The sequence below is a fragment of the Schistocerca piceifrons genome, chromosome 6 (genome assembly GCF_021461385.2).
Source record: "Schistocerca piceifrons isolate TAMUIC-IGC-003096 chromosome 6, iqSchPice1.1, whole genome shotgun sequence".
Lineage (NCBI taxonomy): Eukaryota > Metazoa > Arthropoda > Insecta > Orthoptera > Acrididae > Schistocerca > Schistocerca piceifrons.
The window spans coordinates 231665234-231691188 of NC_060143.1; the positions used below are offsets into that span (position 1 = coordinate 231665234).

The 25955-nt window shown below is 40.9% G+C and overlaps 1 protein-coding gene across 3 annotated transcripts in view; it reads left to right on the forward strand.

Annotated features, from left to right (window-relative positions):
- Window positions 1-25955, forward strand: part of LOC124802971 (F-box only protein 22-like) — a 219274-nt gene that overhangs the window by 18661 nt on the left and 174658 nt on the right. For all 3 annotated transcript variants that reach the window (XM_047264064.1, XM_047264062.1, XM_047264063.1), the window contains exon 2: window positions 16003-16113. In XM_047264064.1, the coding sequence (XP_047120020.1) occupies window positions 16088-16113 (26 nt within the window). In that variant the 5' untranslated portion in view covers window positions 16003-16087. The remainder of the gene's footprint in view (window positions 1-16002; window positions 16114-25955) is intronic.

Consider the following 25955-nt stretch of genomic DNA (forward strand, 5'->3'; position numbering starts at 1 on the left):
ACCACTCCATCACACTTCTGGCCTTGCAACATGGCATGTTATCTTGTTGAAAAATGCCACTGCTATTGGGAAACATGATCATCATGCAGGAGTGTGTGTGGTCTGTAACTAGTGTACGATACACCTTGGCCATCATGGTGCCTTGCATGAGTTCCACTGGACCCATGGGTGCCCTTATGAATGTTCTCCAAAGCATGATGGAGCCGATGCCAGCTTGTTTCTGTCCTGCAGTACAGGTTTCAAGGAGCTGTTCCCCTGGAATATGACAGATCCCACTCTCCCATTGGCATGATGAAGAAGGTATTGGGATTCTTGAGACCATGCAATGCTCTGCCACTGTGCCAAAGTTCAGTCACATACTCATTGCAGTCATAGTTGCATGTGTTATGGTGTTAACATTGGCACAAGCACGAGTTGTTGGCTGCGGAGGCCCATCATAATGAGAGGTTGCAGCCCAACTCCACAACATCTGGATATGATTTCACCTTGGTTTTGCCATGTGTTGAAGACAATCACCATAGCACTTCTCAAACACACAACAAGTCATGCAGTTTCCGAAATGATCGTGCTGAGCCTCTTGACCATCACAATCTGCCCTCAGTCAAACCCAGATAGATTGCACACTTTCCCATTCTATACATGGACAGCACTCTCTCTGATATCAACGTCATTCAATCGGTAGTAGCGATGGGCGGTGTGTTCAAAGGGCAGGGACGTAATCAATACGAGGTTATGACTCGTGCTTACTGGGAATTCCTCATTCATGGGGAACAATTGCAAGCCCCAATCCCTAGCATGAAGGAGGTTCAGCGGGGTACCCCGGCCTTTCGACCTAGGAAGACCCACTGATTCCTTCAGTGTAGCGCGCGTGCGGCCCAGAACATCTAAGGGCATCACAGACCTGTTATTGCTCAATCTCGTGCGGCTAGAAGCCGCCTGTCCATCTAAGAAGAAAAGTAATCGCTGACAGCATGAAGGATGTCACGCGACTAGTTAGCAGGCTAGAGTCTCGTTTGTTATCTGGATTAACCAGACAAATCGCTCTGCCAACTGAGAATGGCCGTGCACCACCACCCACTGAATCAAGAAAGAACTATCAATCTGTCAATCCTTCCCGTGTCCAGGACTGGTGAGGTTTCCCGTGTTGAGTCAGATTAAGTCGCAGGCTCCTCTCCTGGTGGTGCCCTTCTGTCAGTTCCTTTAAGTTTCAGCTTTGCAATCATACTTCCCCCGGAACCCAAAAGCTTTGGTTTCCCGGAGGCTGCCTGCTGAGTCATCGGAGGAACTGCGACGGATTGCTGACTGGCATCGTTTATGGTTAGAAGTAGCGCGGTATCTGATCACATTCAAACCTCTAACTTTTGTTTGTGATTAATGAAAAAGTGCTTGGCAAATGCTTTCGCTTCTGTTTGTCTTGCGATGATCCAAGAATTTCACCTCTAACGTCGCAATACGAATGCCTGACTAGCAGTCATTCCTCACCAGGTGACAATGTTATTGCCTAGGCAGGTTTATATCAATCTTAGGCCAGTGGTCATAATGTTCTGACTGATCAGTTATGCACTGCCCACATGAGTGAAATCGATTTCAAGTACCGTTTAGATATGATATGCAAACTTGATCGCAACAAAATCATACAGTGTACATTGTTAAGAGAAGAATTTTCTTTGCAGTATAGATTTTTGTGTTGTAGAATGAGGTCCTGATTGTATCACATAGGAAAGTTCTTAAGTATTTTCTTCCTTCACTCTCTCAATGCATTAAACAGATGTATATGCACTGATACACATAAGTAACATGTATCATCAGGTTTAATCTATTCTTGGCCCAATTGAAGTACCTTTGTCAAATATTGTTGAAATGCTTTTGTGTCAGATACTATGGGGAATTATCGTCCCATCTCCCTCCTTCCAGTCCTATCAAAAATCTTTGAAAATGCTGCTGCTATGCAGATTCGAAATTTTATGGAGAAGTATGATATTATTACAGAAAACCAATTTGGTTTCCAGCGTGGCAAAAGTACTATTGATGCAATTAACAAGTTTATCGACAAGATCAGCACATCTTTAGACAACCATAATAAAGTTGCAGGAATCTTTTGTGATCTCACAAAAGCCTTTGACTCTGTGAATCATGCACTGCTCATCTATAAGCTTGACAAGTATGGGATCAAGGGTAATGTTCTAAATTGGCTTACTTCATACTTATCAAATAGGAAACAAAGAGTGGTTATCTCATCAAATGCAGCAAATTACTATTCAAAATGGAAAACAGTAGCCCAAGGTATCCCCCAAGGCTTGATTCTAGGACCTATTTTGTTTTTGTTCTATGTTAATGATTTACCGAACAATATAAATGCTCCATCGATTTTCTTTGCAGATGACACATCTGAATTAATTGAAAACCAGGAGCCAGAAAACATCCCTCTAGAAACATGGTTCCAACTGAATGGATTAAGATTGAACGTCCCCAAAACCCACATGGTCCAATCAGAACAAAACAGTGAAAGCCCCAAGAAATTAAAATAACTCATAAAAATCAGGATATAGAAGAAGTGGATTCTGTGAAGTTTTTAGGGTTAAACCTAGATAAAAATTTAAATTGGAATAAACATATTGACTACCTGTTAAACAAATTATGTAGCTTTGCATTTGCTGTGCAAATATTAGCTAGTGCAACAGACATGAATACAAGGAAAATTGCGTACCACAGCTACTTTCAATCAGTTGTAAGGTATGGTATTATTTTTTGGGGAAATTCAAGCAATATGTTGCGCATACTAAAATTACAGAAAAGAATAATAAGGAACATGTGTACTGCCCATCCAAGGACATCATGTCGCCCACTATTTGAAAAACAACAGTTATTAACAGTTCCCTCCTTATACGTCTATGATATTATCATCTTTCTACACAGCAATTTAGAGTTATTTGAGAAAAACTGTTTCAATCACACGTATAACACGATAAACAAAGACAGTCTTATGCTTCCCACTCATCACTTACACCTATATGCGCAGTTTCCTCAGTATATGGCAATGAAAATTCATAACAAGCTAAAAGGAAAGAATGGTCTGAGTATGAACCTAGAGACACTGAAAACAAAGTTATATGATATACTTGTCAAACGCTGCTACTACACTGTTGAGGAGTTCATGAAGGATGAACTGAACATTTAAAGTCTTGTGTGTAAATGTAGCTGTCCTTCATAAAAGGGAGGAAAGAAAAATAAAAGTTTATATTAATGTTAAAATTCTTTGTACCAATTAGGCCTAAGTTGTGTTATCCATTTTTTTGATGTGTCCCCTGTACACTAATCGTATGATTAGAAATTGTATGTTATGAGACAAATAAAACACTAATCACTACACACACCCACAATGATAACCATTTTGATAAGAGACCAGGAATGACTTCTCTATGAAAACAGCTCGCAGCAGAACTATAGATATTTTGAACCTCGACTTCAGTTCTTATAATCCCAATAAATCGCTGCCGCATACTCTAATTTTGATCCAGAGTTAAATAGTGCCCACCCCCCCCCCCCCCCCCCCCCTCCCCTGAATTTTTAGTAGTTAAACATATACATCTTGAATGGATACCAGCTAGTGCCACTCTATGGTAGGATCACAAATTAGAAGGGGTAGAGACCATATAAAACAAACTATTGGAGATAAGTGTCAGGACCTTCAGGTTAATGATTATTATCTCTTTAAATTGAATTGTGGTAAAGAACTAGGGGAAACGCACAAGCTGATAGGACTAAAACTCAAGAAATGAATATGTGCATATTGCTTTTCATCCATGGCTCACAAGATATCGTGTGATACAAGGGGAAGCTTAGTTTCCCATGAAAAATGCTTTATAAATGTGTACTGGTTTGTACACAGAAGGTTTCTGTCTCAAAGAAATTTACAATATTTGAACTTTGAACATGGTCAAGAATTCTGGAGCTAAGGGATGTTAAGGATATTGGTCTGTAATTTGGTGGGCCCATTCTTTTACCCTTCTTATATACAGGAGCCACCTGCGCTTTTTTCCAGCCACTTGAGAGTTTGGACTTTGCAAGAGATTTGTGATAAATGCGAGCTAAGTAAGGGGCCAGTGCCATACACTGAATTGGAACTCCAACCAGATCTGGTGACTTATTTGTTTTCAACTCTTTCAGTTGCTTCTTTATACCAGAGATCTCTGTTACTGTGTTCTCCATATAGGAGTCTGTTGACGCTCAAACGAAGGTATGTTTGCTCGGTCCTCCTGTGTGAATAATTTCTGAAATGCAAAATTTAATACTTCAGCTCTCCTTTTGCTATCTTCTATTGCCACATCAGATTGGTCCACAAGTGACTGGATAGAAGCCGCTTAGTGATTTTACTTAGAACCATAATTTTCGTTGGTTCTTGGAAAGCTCTTTTGCTAAGGTATGACAGTGGTGGGTGCAAGCTTTGCTTATCGATCTGTCTAAAGATGCACAAATTGCTACTAATTTCTACCTGTCATTGGATGTTTATTCGTTTTTGAACTGAGAGTGCAACAGTCTCTGTGTTTCCTCAGCATTTGCCGAATTTTGTTATTAAACCACAGTGGGTCTTTTCTGTCCTTAATCCATTTACTCGACACATACTTATTCAGAGCGTGATTTGCAATCAGTTAACTGTGCTCATAATTCATCTGTGTCTGTCATATTGGAACTAAATGATGGCCATTTGTCTCCAGTAAAAGCACTCTCTTAGCCTTCTTGGTCAATTTATCAGCCTTAGTAGTCATTGTTGTTATAATATCATGATCATTAATCCATGTCTCTATACTGGCACTGTCAACAAGATCAGACCTGCTTGTAGCTACAAAGTCTAAAATATTTCCATTGCATGCAGAGTGCCAAACTAGCTTTTCAATACAGTTTCTGGAAAATGTGTTCAAAACTGCTTCACAAGACTTGTCTGTCTGTACCAGCTGCAGTGAATCCTAGACATCCCAATCTGTGCTTGGGAGGCTAAAATTGTCTCCAACTAATATTGCATGCTCTGGGTATTTCGAGACTACTGAAAATAAGTTACTTTGAATGGTTCTGTAACTGTCACAGTGGAATCGTGTGACAAGTGGAAACATCTGATAATTAATTTAGTTCCCCCTAAGCCTGTTACTTTTTTCCAGGTAACTTTGCAGTTACCCAATTTTTGGATCGATAAACACAATATTTTTGTCGATTGCAATGAACACTCCCCTCTTACGGGTCTAATCTGTCCTTTTGATATGTGTTCTATGCCTCACTAAATGTTTTGGAGCTTTCTACTTTGGGTTTCAGCCAACTATCTGCTTTGAGAATAGTTTGAGCATGATAACTTTCCTGGAGGGCAGTAAAATCAGGAAGTTTATGATCAGTTTAATTTAATGTTAAAACCTTGCCAGTTGAAGTCTATTTGCTTGCAGTCTGATTTCACTCTTTGCGTATTGGCTGCAAGTGTTTTCTAGAGGACCTCAAACTATTGCTTAGCCTAAAGAACCCCAAAGTGCTGAGTAGCAGCTTCCTTTGTGTAGTACATCCAAGACCCATTCAGGGGAGTCCTCTGATTCCCCACCCTATAATGCAGTTCCAGAAATCTGCAGCCAAGACTGTTGCAGATTCAACAGACACTTTATTCGAGGTATCCAACCAAAGGACACTGATCAACCCTGCGAATGGTGTTGCAACTTGTGAGCTCTGCTTGCACCTCTTGAGTGGGGGCCCCAGTCTTTACCACTTCTGCAGGTTATGGGTATTTACTAAGGATGGCTTCAGAATGCAAGCAACAGACATCATTGGTGCCTGTGTGAGCCACAACTTACAGATGACTGCACCCTGCATGTGTGATAGTTGCAGGCAGGGCCTCCTCCTCATCACATTTCATTTCAGCCCTGGAAACTGTTTCCCTAAGGTGCTCCTTAACTCACCTAATATTAAAGCTCCTGATTACTAGTAAACCCCTTCTTCTGTGTGCGTGCTCAGGTGCTGCTGGAAGAGTGGCCACCTGTCCATTCGTAGGATGAATAGGCAAAACCAGATGGCCAGCCCCCATGTTGACACTCTGCTCTGAGCAACATGAATACATCACTATCTGCCACTTACTTGGTGATGAAGGCACCGCCCACCCCGTCACATATGCTGCAAGATGCCTCAGGAGCAGAGCCTGTGGGTGAAACAAGTGACACCTTGAGGTGTCCCGTGCGATGCACCAGATTCTCTGCCACCACTACACCCAGAAGCAGTAGCCTGAAGATGGATGACTGCAACCAAGAGCATCTTCAGCTATTTGTGAAATGCGGCCAGCTCATCCTAAGCCTGCACACAGCATACACACATCCTAACCGTCCTAATACTACAAACTTAAAAGTTAACTATTAAAACAGACAGAGAAAGCTAAATGGATAACTTGCGACTCTCCTGGTGTGTCGCCAACAGAAGCTGATGCCTTACTGAGCTGTGTGGCTGTCTGTTCAGAAAAAAATGACACCTGCACTGTAGACTGCACAAATCTGCATCTTACGGTTACTAAACTGAATGCCTACACGTCGTTGAGTACAAATACAGTCAAGGGATTTAAAAATTAAACCATGAATGCACAGAGAAAAAGCTAAATGTGGAACTTGGTACTCTCGTAGTTTTTCACTTGTGCAGATGGAGCCTGTATTCGCTTTTACAGAAAATACTCTACACCACTGGTCCTCTACTTAGCTTGCGTTTATCACAAATATCTCACTCAACACAAATTTCCAAGCGACTACAGGACAGGGCTGGTGACCCCTGCATATTATATTGGTAAACGAAATGACCCACAAAATTACAGATCAATATCTTTGATATCAGTTAGCTGCTGAATTCTTGAACAAGTCCTGATTTCGAAAATAATAAATTTTCCTAAAATGAAAGATCTTCTGAGCACAAATCAATATGGATTTAGAAAGCATTACTTGTGTGAAACACAGCTCACCTTTTTTTCACTTGAGATCCTGGAAACTGTAGATGAAAGGCAATAGGCAAATTCTGTATTCCTAGAGTTCTGGAAACCGTTTGACATGGTGTCCAACTGCAGACTGTTAATGAAGGTCCAAGCATACGGATTAGATTTCCCAGATATGTAAGTATCTCAAACATTTCTTATGTAATGCATCTCAGTATGTTGTCATCGATGGTGATCGTTCATCAGCGATAAGGGTGTCATGAGAAGTGCCCCAGGAAAGCATGATAGAAGCACTCATATTCTCTGTGTACATAAATGATGTGATGGGCAGGGTGAGTAGCAGCCTGTGGCTGTTTGCTGATGACACTGTGGGCATTGAGTGATTGTAGTATAATACAAGATGACTTAGACAAAATTTCTACCTGTGATGAACGGTAGCTTGCTCTAAGTGTAGAAAAAACAGTCCTTTAAAGCTTGAACACAGCATTGATGGTGTGCTGCTTAACATAGTTGTGTTGATTAAATATCCCGATGATTCAAAGTGATATGAAATGGAACACTTGTGTAATGAAAATGGATGGTTGACTTTGGTGTATTGGGAAAATTTTCGGAAAGTGTAGTTCATCCACAAAGGAGACCATATACAGAACAATAGTGTGATCCATTATTAACTACTGCTTGAGTGTTTGGAATTTCCACCAGGTCAGACTAAAAGAAGGCATTGAAGCAATTCAGAGCCAAGCTGTTCTACATTTGTTACCAGTAGGTTCGATCAACACGCCAGTATTGCAGAGCACCTTCATGAACTGAAATGTGAATGGCTTGAGGGAAGAAGACATTCTTTCCGCGAAATGCTTTTGGGAAAATTTAGAGAATTGGCCTTTGAAGGTGACTGCAGAACGATTCTGCTGCCACCACTGTATATTTCATGTAGCGATCACAAAGGTAAGAGAAATCGGGGCTTATACGGAGGCATATAAAAAGTCATTTTTTGTCACTTTATTTGTGAGTGGAATGGGAAAGGAAATGACTAGCAGTTGTACAAGGTACCATCCGCCATGCACAATATGGTGGCTTTCGGAGTACATATGTAGATGTAGACTAGTTTACAGGCCACTACTGGGAAGTATCTAAGCTTGATAAAGTTGTTTTATTAATATTATGCAAACTGAACTGGAGAATCATTGTTTGTGGATACTTTAATATTGACTTACTGTTGGATACAACTGACAGAAGACGTATACAGTTGTTGATGTCCAGCTTTGGATCATTTTCCGTAGTAAAATTCCCAACAAGGATTGAACAACATCGCGCAACAGCTAGTGACAGTTTGTTGTTAGATGCAAGAACCTGCAATGATTTAGAGCAAATCAATGGTTTATCAGACCATGATGGTCAAATGTTAAAAATAAAATATTCTGACCTGCCAGGTCACAGAAGAAAAGTGTTATATTGCAATGTCATAACCAATGACAGTGTTTGAAGAGAAATTACGGGAAGTGTGCTACAGAAACATTTATAAAGCAGACAGTGTAGGTAGAAATTTAATTCTTCTTGAACTTGTTTGTGCTGCACTATTGAGATTTGTTTTTCCTAAAACAGAAGCTAGTACAAGGAACAGATAGCTCTTGGGATTCATCTGTTTTGTACTAAGAGAGAGGTGCACCTAATTCAGTTCACAAGCTTTACCTGAGAGTGAAAACTCCATTACCACCAGTACTGTAAAATCCTCTTGTCTGTCACTGAGAAAGCAAAACTCGTGTACTTTACTCAAAAGTAAAATACTTCAAGCAATAGGGCAAAAATTATTAGACACACTATTAAATAAGTAACAAGCAAAAATAGTTCTTGCAGAAAAAGTGACACCTTCAAAGCATCGGCCACCAAATTGAGTCATTACTTCCTCACAGTGGTCTCAACAACCACAGACTCATTAAGTTTATTCGTGCTGGCATTGCATGTGGCACCAACAGGCATTAGTTTCAAAAACACTGCCTCTAAGAATTTTCAAAGTTCAACAGAGAATACTAATGATTAGTAATCCTGCTGGCTATGATGTTGTATCTAGCAGAATATTAAAATCGCGTTGTGACTTGATAGTATTTCGCTTTAGTTATCTTTTAATCAATCAGTGATTCAGGGCATTTTCTGAAAGGCATAAATATGCTGTAGTAACACCCATCTATAAAATAAGCAAAAACGTCCAATTATAGGCATGTTTAACCCCCTTCCCAATCTTTTCAAAACCATTTTAGAAAATAACTTATGATATACGACTGACTCATTAAAGTGAGCAGAACTTGTCATTTACTTCTGAAATTGGCTTTCTCCACAGAAAAAAGCAATACAAAACCTCACAAATTAGGTGCTAGCAAGCTTTGAGATCCTGCTAAAGACTTTGATTGTGTAAATCATAAAAATTCTACGTGACAAACTAAAGTTTATTGGCATAAATGGCATCCCTCTTTAACTTGCATCCCTCTTTCATGGATAGATATTTTTACCTTCATAAAAAAAGGCAGCATTCCATTGACAGACTGTGGCACAGTTGTGAATCTAAATCTCAAAATGGGGAAACATAACATTCATGGTGGTGTAGGGGTCAGTGCTGGAGCCACTTGTTTTTATCATACATAAATAATTTTCCTGTGACTCTAAACGGCAGTTCAGAAGCTCAATTTTTTGCTGATGTAACTGATATGTTGATGAAGAACCTAGCTCAGATGTGTCTGCACATGCCAGCAAGTGACTCATAGACAACAACTGAAGTCTTTATCACACAGAGACTTATTATTATGCAGTTTCAGACAAGCAATAATGACCTGTTAGCACCATAAGTGGACATTACTAGTCATGCACTGGATGGAAAACATTGTGTGGATATCATTGGTGTTCATTTGAATAACTGGTTAAAATGGAGTCAACACATAGATGACGTAATAAGGAAGCTGAGTTAAGCATATTATGCACTTGGAGGCCTCTCTCAGTGTGCTGACCTAAAGCCCAAGTGATTTCTTAGTTTGCAAACCTTTGCTGCCTGTTTTATATTTTCACTCTGTCTTGTCATGACTTAATTCAGAAATCTGGTTTCAAGCTAAACTTTTCTGAAATCACTAGGGAAAACAGCAGATCAATGACCTGCATTGATAATATTATTACTAATTACAAATTTGACAGTGGAAATAAGCACAAATACTGCTTAGAGTTGTGTATTTCACATCACTCGGCTCTGTTTATTGAGCTCCCAAAAGCAAATAACCTAAAGCCTCCAGAAGTGTATATAAAAAGGGATCTCAGTAAAAGTAAAATGGATTTATTCCGCAGTAAATTAAGTATAATAAGCTTGTCTGTAGACCACAATACTTCAAGCTCGATAAACTATGACAAATTCTTAAATTGTTTCTTAGAGGTATTTAATGAATCATTTCCTCACAGATATAAGAAAAAGAAAGTAAATGGTAAACTCAAATGGATTATAACAGGAATAAAAATTTCTAGTACCAGAAAGAGAGAGCTCCACAATGAGTTAAAAATCAAACAGAAATCCGGATTTTGTTACTTATGTCAAACAGTTTAAAGCTGTATTAGGAAAGTTGTAGTGGCAACTAAAAAACAAATGGCAAATAATAAATTTATACAAGAACACAGAAATGAGACAAAAGCAGTGTGGTCAGTTAGTTGTTCAGTCTGAATTAGGAGCCAAAGTAAAAATTCATGACATTTTGAAAATTAGATGTGAAAATGAAATTAAAGTAAACCCTGTTCAAATGTAAGTTCTTTCAATGAATTCTAACTAAATGTAGTAAGATCAGATGTGGATATGACATTCTATCAAGGCATCACAAATTTGGAAAACTGCCAGTACACATCATTTAAACAATTTGAAAAAATCACCCAAAGGGATGGGGAAAAGGAAATATTGTCTCTAAAAAACAAAACCTCACATGGGTGGGATGAAATAACAACATCTGTAATCAAGTGTGTGTACAATATTATTTCTCAACCACTGTCAATTATTATAAATCAATCTTTTTAACAGGGATGCTTTCCAAATGTATTGAAATATGCTGAGATCAAACCTCTATTCAAAAAAGGATTGACAGAAGATATGGGGAATTACCGCCCTATCTCTCTTTTGCCTGTCTTCTCTAAATTGTTTGAAAAGATTGCAGCAAAACAAATTAATAAATTTCTTACTGTAAATGATATAATTTTTAAAAACCAGTTCGGATTCCAACAGGGTAATAGCACTGTGAATGCTATTTGAGTTTATCCAAAAAATATGCTCCATGTTAGATAAGGGTAGAAAGGTCTCAGAAATATCTGTGATCTAACTAAAGCTTTTGATTCAGTGAACCATGCATTACTCCTCCACAAATTTCAGAAGTATGGAATCGGGGACACTGCTGTAAAATGGTTTAGCTCTTACTTGTCAAGTAGGAAACAAAGAGTAATTTTAACTTCAAATGGAATCAATTATTCCTCAGACTGGAAAACAGTTCCTCAAGGAGTCCCACAAGGTTCGATATTGGGTCCCTATCTGTTTCTTTTTTTGCGTAAATACCTACCACTTGCTATTGATGTTCATTCAGTCTTATTTGCTGACGATACATCAGTTCTAATTGAAAATGAAGTATCTGGAAGTATTCCAGAAAAAGCCAAAAACACTGTCGAAAAAACTCGAATCTTGGTTCTATCAAAATGGACTAAAACTAAATGTAACTAAAACCAAAATGATGCAATTTGAAGCTAAATCAGTAGAAAGGACTGAAATAAAGATTACTTGCAATGATCAGGATATCACAGAAGCAAACCACGTGAAGTTCTTAATCTAAATCTTGACAAAAATTTGAATTGGAAGGTACACATAGATGACTTAGCAAATAAACTGAACAACTTAGCATTTGCAATGTGTACTTTGTCAGGTGTCACAAACATGGATACCAGAAATATAGTTTACCACTGCTACTTCGAGTCAGTTATTCGTTATGGCATAATCTTCTGGGGAAAGTGAGCAAATGTCACTAGGCTCCTAGTATTACAAAAGAAAGTAATTAGAAACGTGTGTTGGGGGGGGGGGGGGGGGGAATCCTGTCGACCACTGTTAAAAAATTTAAAAATACTATCTATCCCCTCACTTTACATAGATGAGGTGGTGGTGTTCCTATATAAAAATCAACATACACTAGATACTTTCCATTTTGACCACAACTACAGCCCTTGCCACAGAGAGAAGTTCAAACTTCCATCACATTGTTTAAAACTTTATGCCCAAATGCCAGAGTTATGGGGTTAAAAATTTTCAATAAAATAAAAGGCAGCAATATATTTAAGATGGAGCTTGGTTCACTGAAAAGATTGCTCTTTACTCTTCTGGTGGAAAAGTGTTGTTATTCTGTCGATGAATTCATTGAAGTCAGCTTCACAGGCTGAACACAGGGATTGTATTACTTGTATTATTTTATGTACATGTGTAGCTGTAACTTAGAAATGTAAAATATAATGTAAACTTCTGTATTTCTCTTAAAAAAGAGAAAAAAGTTTCTTTTGTAAACCTTGACATGTCTCCTATACATCAAAACAAATGATTTGAAAATTGTACGTAATGAGATGAACGAATCGCATATCACAGTATCTTCTGGAGCAGTGCATCTGAAGCATATAAACTGTTTATTCAGCAGATGCTAGCAATAAGGATAATATAACTATACATTTAGCAGAAACCTTATTAAACATCTTGGAATTCTTACAGTCACTCTCCAGTATATTTTCTCTTTAATGATTTTGTTGCAAAATTTTGAGTTATCTAGTCACAATCATCATCATCATCATCATCATCTTGGACAGTTTCCAGCCACTGGCTGGGTCTGTCGGGAACACAAGCCTCTCCATCGTGTTCTGTCTTTCCACCATTCCCCCTCTTCCACCTTCGTCCAGTTCTCTCCTCTTCTCATCACACATTCCTTCACTCCCTTCACCCATCTATCTCTTGGTCTTCCTCTGGGCCTCTTCCCCTCCAGTTGCAGATCAAACATCCTCTTTGGAATTCTTCCCTCATCCATTCTCTTCATGTGTCCATACCACTGCAGTCTTGATTTTTCTATCCTGTCCTGTACTGGTTCCTCCTTTAGTCTTTCCCTCACATACAAATTTCGCAATCTGTCTCGTCTTGTTACACCCAACCTGCTCCTCTGGAACTTCATTTCACTAGCCTGTATTCTACTTTTGTCGCTTTTGTGCATTACCCATGTCTCACTTCCGTATGTCAATATGGGGACAAAGTAGGTTCGGTATATAATTCCCTTGGATTTCTGTGGCACCTCCTTGCTCCAAATAAGCCCCCTAATGCATTTGTAGAACTGCCCTGCTTTTCTGCACCTTTCATTTATTTCCATTGTGTTTCCCCCCTTACTTTCAATCACGCTTCCCAGGTACTTGAAGTTCTCTACCACTTGTAGTTTTTCCCCTCCACAAGTTATATCCACATTTGGCCTATTCTTCTTCCTTGTTGTGACGATTATTTCACTTTTCTTTGCAGAGAAATGCATTCCATATTGTGCTGCCGTTGCCTCCCATGCATCTAACTGCTCTTGCACCTCCTTCACGCAATTTCCCCATAACATCAGGTCATCGGCAAAAAGCACTGCTTTCATTTTATGATCTCCAATTGCATCTGATACTTGCTGTAGGATTTCATCCATAACAATAATAAACAATAAAGGCGAAAGTGCACTTCCCTGTCGCAGCCCATTTTCCAGCTTGAACCATGCAGTACGTTCCCTCCCCACTTTCACACAACTCTCACTTCCCTCATACATTTTTCTGACTTTTCGTGTAATCTCTTCATCTATCCCTTTTGCGTTCAGCACATCCCAGAGCTTGTCCCTACAGATACTGTCATACGCCTTCTCAATATCCAAAAAGGCCATGATTAAGTCCTTCCCGTACTCATAGTGCCTTTCCTGCAGTTGCCTTACCCCAAATATGAGGTCCGTTGTTGATCTTCCCGGTCTGAAACCGTACTGCTCCTCTTGCAGTCTACTTTCAATACTGCTTCTTATTCTCTTCTCCAGCATCTTTTCATAGATTTTTCCACAGTGGCATAGTCACAATCAATACACAAAAATAATTTTCAAACAGTGGAAAGTTGAGGATGGAATAACAACAATACTCACCATGAGAAGGCGAAGTTGAGTCGAAGACAGGTGTGACTGCTGTACATTTAAGCTTTCAGGAGGATATGTGTCCAACCCAAATTCACCCCTGCTCCCAACCACTTGCTTCATGGCTCATATCCCAGAAACAGATCTAGATGCAAAACCTGTCCCATATAATCACCACCACTATTCCATTTCAGTCACAGGCATTGCCTATCCCATTAAATTCACAGCCACATGTGGAAGCAGTTCAAGTGATCTACAAAATAAACTGCAACCAACATGTTGCTTTCTACATGGGCATGACAACTGACAAGCTGTCTCTCCGAATGAGTGGCCACTGAAACAGGCCAAGGGACAGTTGGACCACCCAGTTGTTGAACTTGCTGCCCAAAACATTGTGCTTCACTTCAGTGACTGCTTCACATCCTTTGCTATCTGAATCCTTACCAACACAAGCTTTTCCAACTTGCGCAAGTGAAAACTCTCCCTGCAATACATCCTACGTTCTCATAAGCCCTGTGGCCTCCCCTTACCTATCCCCTCCCATGCTCTCACTCCAGCACCACACTGCCTTCTAGTTCACCAATGCACCCACCAGTCTTTTTTCCCCCTTTTCTAATTCTCCTCTTTCCTGCCTCCCCCCATTCCCCACCGCCCTTCAAACCTCCTGACTGCACCTAGCAGTTCTAATCTGTCCCCACATCCCTGCATGCTCCCACAAGTACAAGCAGCACTGTAACTTCCCCACCCTTACCCTGTTACCCCTCCCGCACCCTGCCCCACACATCCTCCTTATCCCCACTACCTACACCAGATTGCTGCTACCATCAGGCACAGTTGCTGCCTGCAGTGTTGTGGCCAGAGACAGTGGTCATATTTGTGTGTGTGTGTGTGTGTGTGTGTGTGTGTGTGTGTGTGTGTTTGTTTTCATTGTACCTGTCTGCGATTCAATGCCTCCTCTTTACGGTGATAAACAAAAATAATTTTCATGAAGGCTTCACCTCCTTGTCTTTGGTTCAGAATGGAGCCACGTACGCTGTTGGACAGATATTCGAGAAGCTCCCATCAAACATAAAGCAAGAAATTGAGAATCCCAACCAATACATAACAAAATTATAACAGCATGTCATTGGCTGCTGTTTCTACAAATAATCTGGATTCAGAGAGTGAAAAGTTCTGTTATGTGGAAAGTGTCGGTACACTGCAAATGAGTGTAAGGTCTGTAGCAAATAGGACTCAGTGCTGACATGTATAGCTAGGGTTTTCTTTGAAAAATACCACTGTAATCAACTAAATATTAATCTACAGATAACAGAGGAACAGTCATTATACAGTACAAAGGATGAGGTAGCAGCTTTTTTTACAAGTTAGCAGTTTTACAATTCACTCAATTAAATTTAACTTTAAAAGTGAATTGCATTTAGTGGTATAATGATTGTTTATTTTTGATATGGCGTACAGATTGTACAATTTCCTTGTCTTTAGTTAATATAGACATTGATTCATTCCACATCCCTTAAGGTTCACCTTCTTGATGTGATTTTCGAAACTGATTGAATTCTCATGCTGTGCTGCAGATAACCAAAACCAAGATCCTTTTCATTTTGGTGTGTGGGTGTTTTGTACTGTAATCTCGTGTAACAATTTTTTTTATCATCTTGTTCATGTAATTATATATTCATTTGCACTCATAACATTAAGGATGGACTTAATATTCTTAATTTGATATGATGATTATTTTGTATCACCCTTTCTTAAATTTGGTTTACATGGTTCTAGTGACTTTCATATAATTCACATATCTCAGTTGATACATCTACTTTTATACTGTAATTTGATTGCTGTGAACATTGCTTTCTCTGTGCTTATTAATCATGTTTTAATTCGGTTATATGGAACTTCCAGGTTGTGGAAATGTGTGCTCAAGAATCATAAGAAGTTGATCCTTGCAACATATTGTGGAAACAGAAGATAATTATTCTGGCACATAATGTCAGCTGTGGCATATGCTACCAGGTATTACCCATTTTTGTTTGCAGACCTGCAAGCAGATCACAATTTTACAAGAAAATGCTGAATTATTTAGTTAATTTCTGAAGATATATGGGTCTATATGAAAATACCTTAATATCTCCTTGATTTCTTTTGCAATTGGCACTATAACAATATCTGTTTCTTTTATTTTGGTTCTGCAACACCATGTGCAGATACAGGATAAATCAATAAAAAATTCAACATTAAACTGTTTCACATGTATTGCAACATTAACCTGCATTGGTGGCCGTGCTCTAAAAAGAAATGAAAGTGATTCCCTGGATTACATGGCTTGTCATTTCCTCAACTAACAAAGGACGCCAAAAAATTTTGAAAAAAAAATTGTATTGAGTGTTTTATGTATCTTACATAACAATGTATATTAAAAATTACAAATCAAAAGTAAAAATATACCCCCTTATTAAAAATTATGAATAAAAATAAAAATATATATCATTATTTGGAAAAAAATAATACTATGTTACAATTTTAATTACATTGACGTCATTTGCTGTGATTGAGTTTAAAAAATACATATTCTGTTAAATACTAATGTAATCAGGGTTTTAGAAAGAAGGCATACAATGTTGGAATGATCGTGGCAAATGAGTTTGACACACATTACAAACTTCCCAAATACTTTTATTTTATGTTCTTCTGTAGTTCCAGCAGTGATCCACAGAACTCGTCTGTGTCATTTTTGAAGTGTATGGCTGACTTTCCACCAGAGGAATGCCAGAATGCTCTTCCAGAACATCATTGGTAGAACTAAAGGCAGGAAAAACTGAGGTGGCGCACCAACAGTTCATCTTGAAGTACACAGAGGCTCAAAGCATTGTTGCTACGTGACTTTTAGATCCTTGTATTTCCACAAGTGTATTACACATATAGTCCATGCAACTGCTGAAGGTTAAAACAATTTATCACATTTGATTACTGCAAATAATAATGAACTTGACATTAAATATGTTTGACAATATTAATGCAATTTATTTGAAGGAATTTTACAACATTATATTAATTATGTTTGCTTATGAAATAACACATGTTAAAAATGTGTACTTTGCGTATGAAATTGAGCATCATTGTGATTACTTTTTTTACATTGTAGAAATTCCACTTCATTTGGTGAGGAATTCATTCACAGAGTAACAACTGTGGTGCATTAGCAGTAACTCCAATTTTATTGACTCTGGAGGACCCACACCTCTTTCATGAGTATGTGCCTGGTCACGGTCGGGCCCCAATCCTTTCAGCACTTCTTCCCTTTCCATGCTGCAAGTCTATCTTTCTATTGTTCTCTTTTCCTCTCTACCTTTCTGCTGGATGGTCTTCTTGGTGACGATTGTGCTTGGATCTGGTTTGTGTTTTTTGCACTCATTTTCTTACCTTCTACACCTTTTCGTTATTAATTATATGGTTCCCTTTTTGGGTGTGACCTGACACTGCTTTTCTAAATTTTACAGAAGTGCAGATCATGCAGAGAATGTCACCAGTGTGGCATATATTTCACCTTTGTGCCTTTCTCTCTTTGCAACCTTCTTTCTTGCAGTGGTACTAGATACAAAATGCAGCAAGCAAGACAGAGTATGTGCCTGTCATGTCTGGGGCAAGGGGACACTGGGAAATGGTTTACTGATCAGGTAACCATTGCAGTGACTGGGTGGCACCCATGGGGAGAGCCCTTGCACAGAGTGGGTAGTTCCATGGCAGAAGATTTGCGCTTGAAGCAAATTAAACTTTCTTCTACTGGTGGCTGCGCATCCCCAGCAGCCTCTTCCACAGATAGCTACGGTCTGCAAAAGTTTCCCTCTCTAGCAATTCCATGGGAGGAACGTAGGACCCAGAGACAAGGCGAGAAATACTCCCCACAGTAGTTGGTTTGTCCTAAGATGGATGGGGATTCTTTTTTGACTACAAAGCCTTTGTTCTTCTTTGAAAATCTCTAGGATTGGTAGTGATTTCAAAAATAAAAAGTGGTTACATTCTGATTAAAATGACGGGCACTGCTTGTCAGCGACAGGCTGGGTGGTATTCCTGTCACCACTATAACCCCCCCCCCCCCTCCCCCCCCCCCCCCCCGCCCCTCCGGTAAAAGTCAAAATATGATACGGGGTATCATTTTCCACTTGGATCTCCTTTTACAGACTGATGACTAGCTGCATTCTGTTTTGGAGTGACAAGGTGTGCATTTTGTCCATTGTGTCCAATGGGGGCCTAAAGACAACTGAGTATATACTGGAGCCTTAATCTTGGCCTTTGAAGGTGATTCATTGCCTGAGAATGTCAAGGTGATGGTGTATCGTTGTGATGTCAAGCCATACATTCCTCCTCCCATGCAGTGCAACAAATGTGTGTGATTTGGACACGTCTCTGCATTGCAGTACCAGCCCAGCCTGTAGGGATTGTGGCCATCAGTTGCACATGAAGGCTCCTTGTGCCTCTCCTCCCATTTCTGTCAACTGTGGGGAACACCATTCCATCTGTTCACCAGGCTGCACCAATGTGAAAAGGAAATGCAGGAGTACAAGGCGTGACCACCTCACATATCAAGAGGCCAAGAAGGAATACAGTTGCCCATATATGCTACTGCTACAGTGACATCATCTGCTTTAGTGACTGTGCCATCGCCTTTCATATCTTCGACGTGTAGACCGTAGGGCTTCCCAACTACACCCACTCCCCTGGTGGTCGGCAGTTGTCATTCTGCTGTTTCCCTCAGATCCCCTTTGGGAGCATTGACTCCCTATCCACTGGGGATGTCAGTCACCAGCCCCCAGCTGGAAAAGCAACACCCTACTCTGGCACTCTATATCAGGAATGGGTCTCTCGGGACACTCTCTTCCCAAGACTCTGCTGACCTGCGACTGGATGCCAGCTGGTGGGTGAAGGAGCCACAGGTTGCAGGTCATAGGATTTCGTGATCCTCTTCTGTCTCAGAATCTGAGGCACACGAGCCCTTGCACAAGTCTAAATAATCTAAGGACAAGAAGAAATCTTCCAAAACGAGGGAGATTCTGATGGCCCCTATGCCACCATACCCCAAATGTTCTGTCTCTGTATCCAAGGCAGTGTTCCTGGTGGCCCCTATATATTCCCTACACTCCCCCCCCCTCCCCACACATACACACACACACACACTGATTCAAAACAAATGTGCGTTGATGGTGTATCTTCACAGGTGTCACTGAGGCATGAACTACCTCTTTGGTCCCACAATGCCTCCACAGGATACTGAAATCATGGGCTTTCAGTGGAACTGTAGTGGATTTTTCCATCACTTGGCTGAGCTACAACATCTTCCGTGCACTTCCCCTGCCTTTTGCATTGCCTTCCAGGAAATCCTTGGTTCCATCACAACTCCACGGGGTACTGAAAGCATGAGCCTTCAGTGGAACTGTAGCAGCTTTTTGTGCCAATTCACTGAGCTACGACATCTTTTGTACACTTCCCCTGCCTTCCAGGAAATTTGTTTCCCAGCAAATGCAGACCCCCATACCCTCCGTGGCTGTTGGGGCTGTTTTAATAGCTGCTGACTATGAAAGATTATTAGGTGGTGTTTGTGCAAATACATACCACTCAACATGACTTTGGTGGCTGTGGCTCTTCTTGTGAAGACATCTCTGGAATTTACCATCCGTAGTGTATAGCTCCAGTCTGATGATGAAATGTCTCAAAACATGTTGTCTGCACTGTTTTCTCAGCTCACCCCCCCCCCCCCCCTCCCCTTCCACCCACCCGGCGCTGCCTAGTACTGGATGACTTCAATGCCTAGAACCCTTTGTAGGGTGGAACTATGACCATCGGCCACATTAAAGTTGGCAACACTTTGCTCACAGAGCTTGATCTTCACCCCTTGAATACTGATGTTCCCACACACTTCAGTGTGGCATATGGGTTTTATTCAGCAATTGACCTTTCTATTTGCAGCCCAGGTCTTCTCTCATCCATCCATTGGAGAGTCCATGATGAACTGTGCAACAGTGATTATTTCCCGATCAGTTTGATCCTCCATCCAAATGGGCTCTCTCAAAAGTTGATTGGGATGCTTGCACCATTGCTGTTGCCCTTCGCATCCCACCATGTGGAGGTATCAATATGGTTGTTCAGAGCACAACTGCAGCCATTCTGTTGGCAGCTAACTCAGTGATCCCCCTCTTCTATGTGATTCTCCCATCAGAAGACAGTATCTTGGTGGAAGCCCAAAATTGCTGTGAGCATTAGAGATTGCAGGTAGGCTCTCCAATGCCATAAGTGACATCATTCAATGGAGCATGTCATTGCCTTTAAATGGCTCCGTGCCCAGGTTCACCACCTCATAAAACAGAAATCAAAATGCTGGGAGTGACATGTTGCTACGGTTGGACCATGTACTCCTCCTCTGCTGTTTGGGTGAAGATTTGATGCCTCTGGGGACACCAGTACCCCGCGGGTGTACCTGGTATCTTTGTGAATGCTGATGTCTACACTGCTCCAGACAGTGTTGCCAAACTTTTTGTTTCCCATCATGCTCATTATGCACTTACTTTACTATGTCAACTGAAGCCTTACAATGCTCCGTTCAGAGTGTGGGGGTTCCTCGGTGCCCTAGCCCTTTGCCCTGACACCACTTCAGGTTTGGGCCATATCCACAGCCAAATACTCAAACACTTATCAATGGTTTACCATTATCACATCATTGCCATTTTCAGCCATATCTGAAGCGAGGGTGAGTTCCCGTCTCAATGGCGAGAAAGCATGATTGTCCCAGTACTGAAACTGGGTAAATACCCCTTGAAATGAACAGCTATTGCCCAATTGGCCTCACTAATGTTCTCTGAAAGTTACTCAAATGTATGTTGTTTTGGCAGCTGTGTTGGTACCTTGAGTCTCAGGGTCTTTTACTTTCATCCCAGGTTAGTTTCCGCCATGACAACTTGGTCTTCCTGGAGTCTGCTATTTGGTCAGCTTTTGTTAGTATCAACAACTTATTGCTTTCTTGAGTTCTATAGCTACACCACATGGCATCACCACATCCTAGTTACCCTCCATGAGTGGGGTGTCCAGAGCCAGCTTCCGATCTTTATCCAGAACTTCTTTTCTCGCTGTATTTTCTGGGTTCAGGTTGGTACTTCCTGCAGTGCTCCCTGTATATAAGAGAATAGAGTCCCTCGGGACTCTGTATTGAGTATCCCCCTACTTCTAGTAGCTATCTGTGGTCCAGGTGCAGCTGCAGGGTCTAGTGTGTTACCGTATTTACTCGAATCTAAGCCGCACTTTTTTTCCGGTTTTTGTAATCCAAAAAACCGCCTGCGGCTTAGAATCAAGTGCAAAGTAAGCGGAAGTTCTGAAATATGTTGGTAGGTGCCGCCACAACTAACTTCTGCCGTCGAATATATGTAGCGCTACACAGGCATGCTTTACAGGCACAAAGATAAATACTGGCGCCAAAACCTCTGCATCAGTAAATAAATTTAAAAAAAAGCGTGGAAGACGAGCTTTTTTCTCCACCCCGAATTTCGACCACTGCATTTTCATATATTATCCAACGAAGTAAATACAAACTCCGTATTGTTCATCTTCGAATGTAGCAGCTTTTCAATGTACTACGAAAATCCGACTGGCAAGACCGTTTGCGATGTTTGTCAGTATGGCCAATTCTACATTCTGATTTTTTTTCTACCTGTGAGAAGAGATGGTTGCTAATGGGAACTTTTGTGAATTCTAAATCACATGCAGTATTCTCTTCACCATAAGAATAATACGAATATAAACATTTTGCCATGTATTCTTTCATGTTTGCTGCTATCTCATTTAAATCCTGTCTGCCTAATAAACTACGAAACTAGAGTGAGACAACACAAACGCGGAAGTATACACATATGTCATGTTCATATTCGTATTATTCTTATGCCTAATAGTGATATAGTCAGAAATGAAGCACGGCAATTGACTAGATTTTTAAATCTAAGATGACTCTAATTTCTGTGCAGAAAATAATGTACTAAAGAGGCGTCTGCAAAGATTTTCAAATGGAGAAAAATTTTCGCTAAACTCTCGTTCAGAACATCTTCTATCATACGCAGTTTATTATTTGGTTCTTGTTGATCATTATCAAAGAAAGCAGCAGTGTAAATAACAACAAATAGCAGTCTCTTGCCATTGTTTCGCTACTGAGACAATTACTCTCTTTTTTTTTTTTTTTTTTTTTTTTTTTTTTTTTTTTTTTTTTTTTTTTTTTTTTATTGTAAGCGGCGGTAGCAGGCACAAAAGCAAACCATGCCGCGAGCGGCGACAGGTCGTGAACATTCATTATCGGAATGCGACAAACAATGCACGACACAGTACAGTAATGCATTTTCAGCTTAGAGTGACGAAAACACGTATAACAAAGAGAACAGCAATTATCAGCAATCAATTCAAACCAGACGAAGCACGTGAAAAACGAAGGGTACGTGCATAAATAAGGACGGAGCGCCTGACGCATAGCAATGGCTACCTGGTAAAGCTTAACCGCTAAGCTTACGGCTCGAACCAAACTACTGCAGCTGTATCGTCATTCATTCGACCTGAATTCTATCTCATATTACAATGGACCAACTTTGTTTCGATTTGGAGGTGCGGCCTAAAACTTTCCTCTCCCCTTGAATTTCGAGTCTCAAATTTCAGCTGCGGCTTAGATTCGGGAAATTATTTTTTCCTTTATTTCGAGTCTCATTTTTCAGGTGCGGCTTAGATTTGAGTAAATATGGTACCCTCATTTTATGCTGGTGACTTTGGCATCTACTTTTGCTCCTCAACTATGGATGTTGCTGAACACTGACTGCAGGATGCCATACAAAAGGTGGTTTTCTGCTGTCAATGTGTGTCATGCTCTTCTGTTGCCATTGTACTGTCTATTCATCACCAGAACTCTATCTCAAGGACCAAATGCCCAGCGTGGTGGAGTCTTACCATTTTTGGGATTGGGCTTCAATGCCCAGTTGGCATGGCTTCCCCATCTTTGCCAACTTAACCAAATGTGCTAGTCACACCTTAATGCTCTTCACTGTCTCAGTAAGACTATCAAGAGTGCAGACTGCTCTACACTTTTGCAGTTCTACAGAGCTTTGCTCCTGTCTTGTCTTGATTATGGGAGCCTGGCATATGGCTCAGCATCGCCTTCAGCATTGCGAATGCTGGATCCAAAACACGTTGTGGGATCAAACTTGCAGAATATGGTTTTCGGACAATGCCTGTGAACAGCCTGCTTGCAGAGGCCAGCATCTCTCTCCTATAGATCAGGCACCAGCAATTGCTGCTCAGCTATGCAATACACATTCACTGCTCTCCAGAGCATCCAAACTACCATGTCCTTTACCCTGGTAGTGATATCTACCTCCCACAGCAGAGGCCAAGGTCTGGAGTCACAATCACAGTTCACATACAGTCCCTTCTCTGAACTTCATCTTTCTGCACTGTCGCCTCATCAGGGAGAAATTGCGTGTGCCCCCATGGTGTGTACCTTGTCCTCGGATCTGCCTTGACCTCTCCTTTGGACCAAAAGACTTAATAGAGCGTATGATTTTTTGCTGTCTGTTCCTGGAGGTCCTCGATGCATTTCCAGGCTCAGACATGGCATAAGCTGATGGCCGTATGGTCGACAGATGAACCAGTTTTGCCCACACACATGCAAAATGCATTGAATTACATTCCCTGCCTAACAGATGCAGTGTATTCATTGCAGAATTGGTGGTCACTGCTCGAGCCCTTAGCCACCTTCATTGTTACACATGTGAGTCATTCTTAATCGGCAGTGACTCCTTGAATAGTCTTCAGACTGTCAACCAGTGCTACTCTCGACACCTATTGGTTGTGGCTATCCAGGATCTCTTGTACAATGTCCTCCACACTGGATGGTTGGCTGTCTTTGTATCGACCCCTGGATACATTTTGATCTCAGGGAATGAACATGCTGGCAGATTGGCCAACTTGGCTACCGGGATGTTGACTTTGGAGATTGGGGTACCATAGCCTGATCTTCGATCAACTGTACGCCGACAGTTATTGGTGGCTTGGGATGTGGATTAATGTGCCCTGGTTCCCCTGAATGAATTGCAAAGTGCAAAGGAGACCATGGCCATGTGGTAGTCTTCCCTTTGTGCTTCTTGCAGGGAATCTGCTGTCCTTTGTTGGCTTCACATCTGGCCACACTTGGCTGACCCAAGGTCACATCCGATGATGTGAGGATCCGCCGCAGTTTCATTGTACTGCCCATCTCATGATGGTCCATATTCTACTGGACTGCCCTAATTTGGCCACCTTATGGCAAAACTTTAAAACTTCCAGGCACACTACCTCTCATGCTAATGGACGGTGCCAAAGTGGCTGATTTGGTTTTACATTTTACCCATGAAAGTGGTTTTTATTCGATGCTTGAGGGATTGGAGGGGTGCCCTGTTATCTGCTCCAACCCAAGAGGCACATGGCTACCCTAGCTTGGTGGTCCAACCTGCCTCCTACCCTGCCCTGCCCACCTTTTTGACTCTTCTTATTCTTTTACATGTGATGTTGGTTGGCAGACTCTTCGTCATTGTTCTTTTTCCTGAGATTTTATCTTGCCCGTTGTCATGCCCCAAGTGTAGGTTTTGCCTGAGGTTGAGTGACATGGTTTGTAACCACAGATTAGATGGTTGGTTGTAATGAGAGGATGAGAGGGAGACTTTTAACCTAGCTAAGGAATTACACTCTCTGGTGTGAAGGCAGAAAGGCTGTGAGGTAATTGATGTAACTCTCCAGGAACGTTTGACAATCTGAGGTTTATTCAAAAATACAATGAATGAATCCTAACTGCTCTGGCTGAGATGCTTCCAATGAGTGGCCAAGTCTGATACAGAAACAGTGAAATGACCAATACCGTTCCACCTGCTCGAAGAATGTGATCCACACAACTAACTCAGTCCCACAGCTACTGCCTATATGCCCATCAGCTCCCGTTTCAAACTCCGCAATGAACTCTGGCTCTCCCTGCTGCTAGCTTGCAGCACCTTTTGGGAAAACTATCCTCAACTTCTCTCTAGTGCTCTCCTATCGATCTCCTCTCTCCCAGAGCGTCCTGCTGCTGTATTTTGTTCACTCGTCACCTTCAACCGTACTGGCTATTCCATGACATAATGTCAAGGGCTACTTGTCTCCTTATTGGCTGTAAATGTGCACTATTCTTCTGTGGTTTTTGAGAGGCTGAGTGGAGATGTAGAGATGCCTCTCTCAATATGATCTCGCACTGCGTCCTAAGCCCTGTATTAGTTGTTTGTCTTAATGTAGCACTGTCCCCACGAGAAGGCCCTCTCTCTTTCTCCTTCTCGTCCCATGCTCTCACTCTGTAACCAGAAGTGCTTTTGCGTATTAACTTTAATTTCAATCCTTATCAAGAACCCCGTTGTCAGAAGTACACATAGCCCTCTTTGTGCCTTTATAGCTTTTAGCTCGTTATCAAATGTAGCTGTCCATCAGCCTGGTGTTGGCCAACCAGCCTGATTCAGAGTCTGTGGCACCTCTTGCCGTGCCTAAATACCTTACTGCTGCCCCTTTTGGTATTAGCAGTTCCCATTCTGTTATTAACAACACAATTTGGACTTGGCTTTCCTTGTGGATATAACACCTCCCCTGCCATCAGAATTGGTGTTACTCGTCAGAGTAGTGTCAATTGTGAATCTTTTTATTTGCCTTTGATAAAATACATTACAGATTTTACATTTGTTTTGCTTCCATTGCATATATTGGTTGAATCATTTTACATCAGCACATTGATGTTAAAATATTTACATTAAAACAGTAAAACATTGATAGTTTACATTAATGCTGTG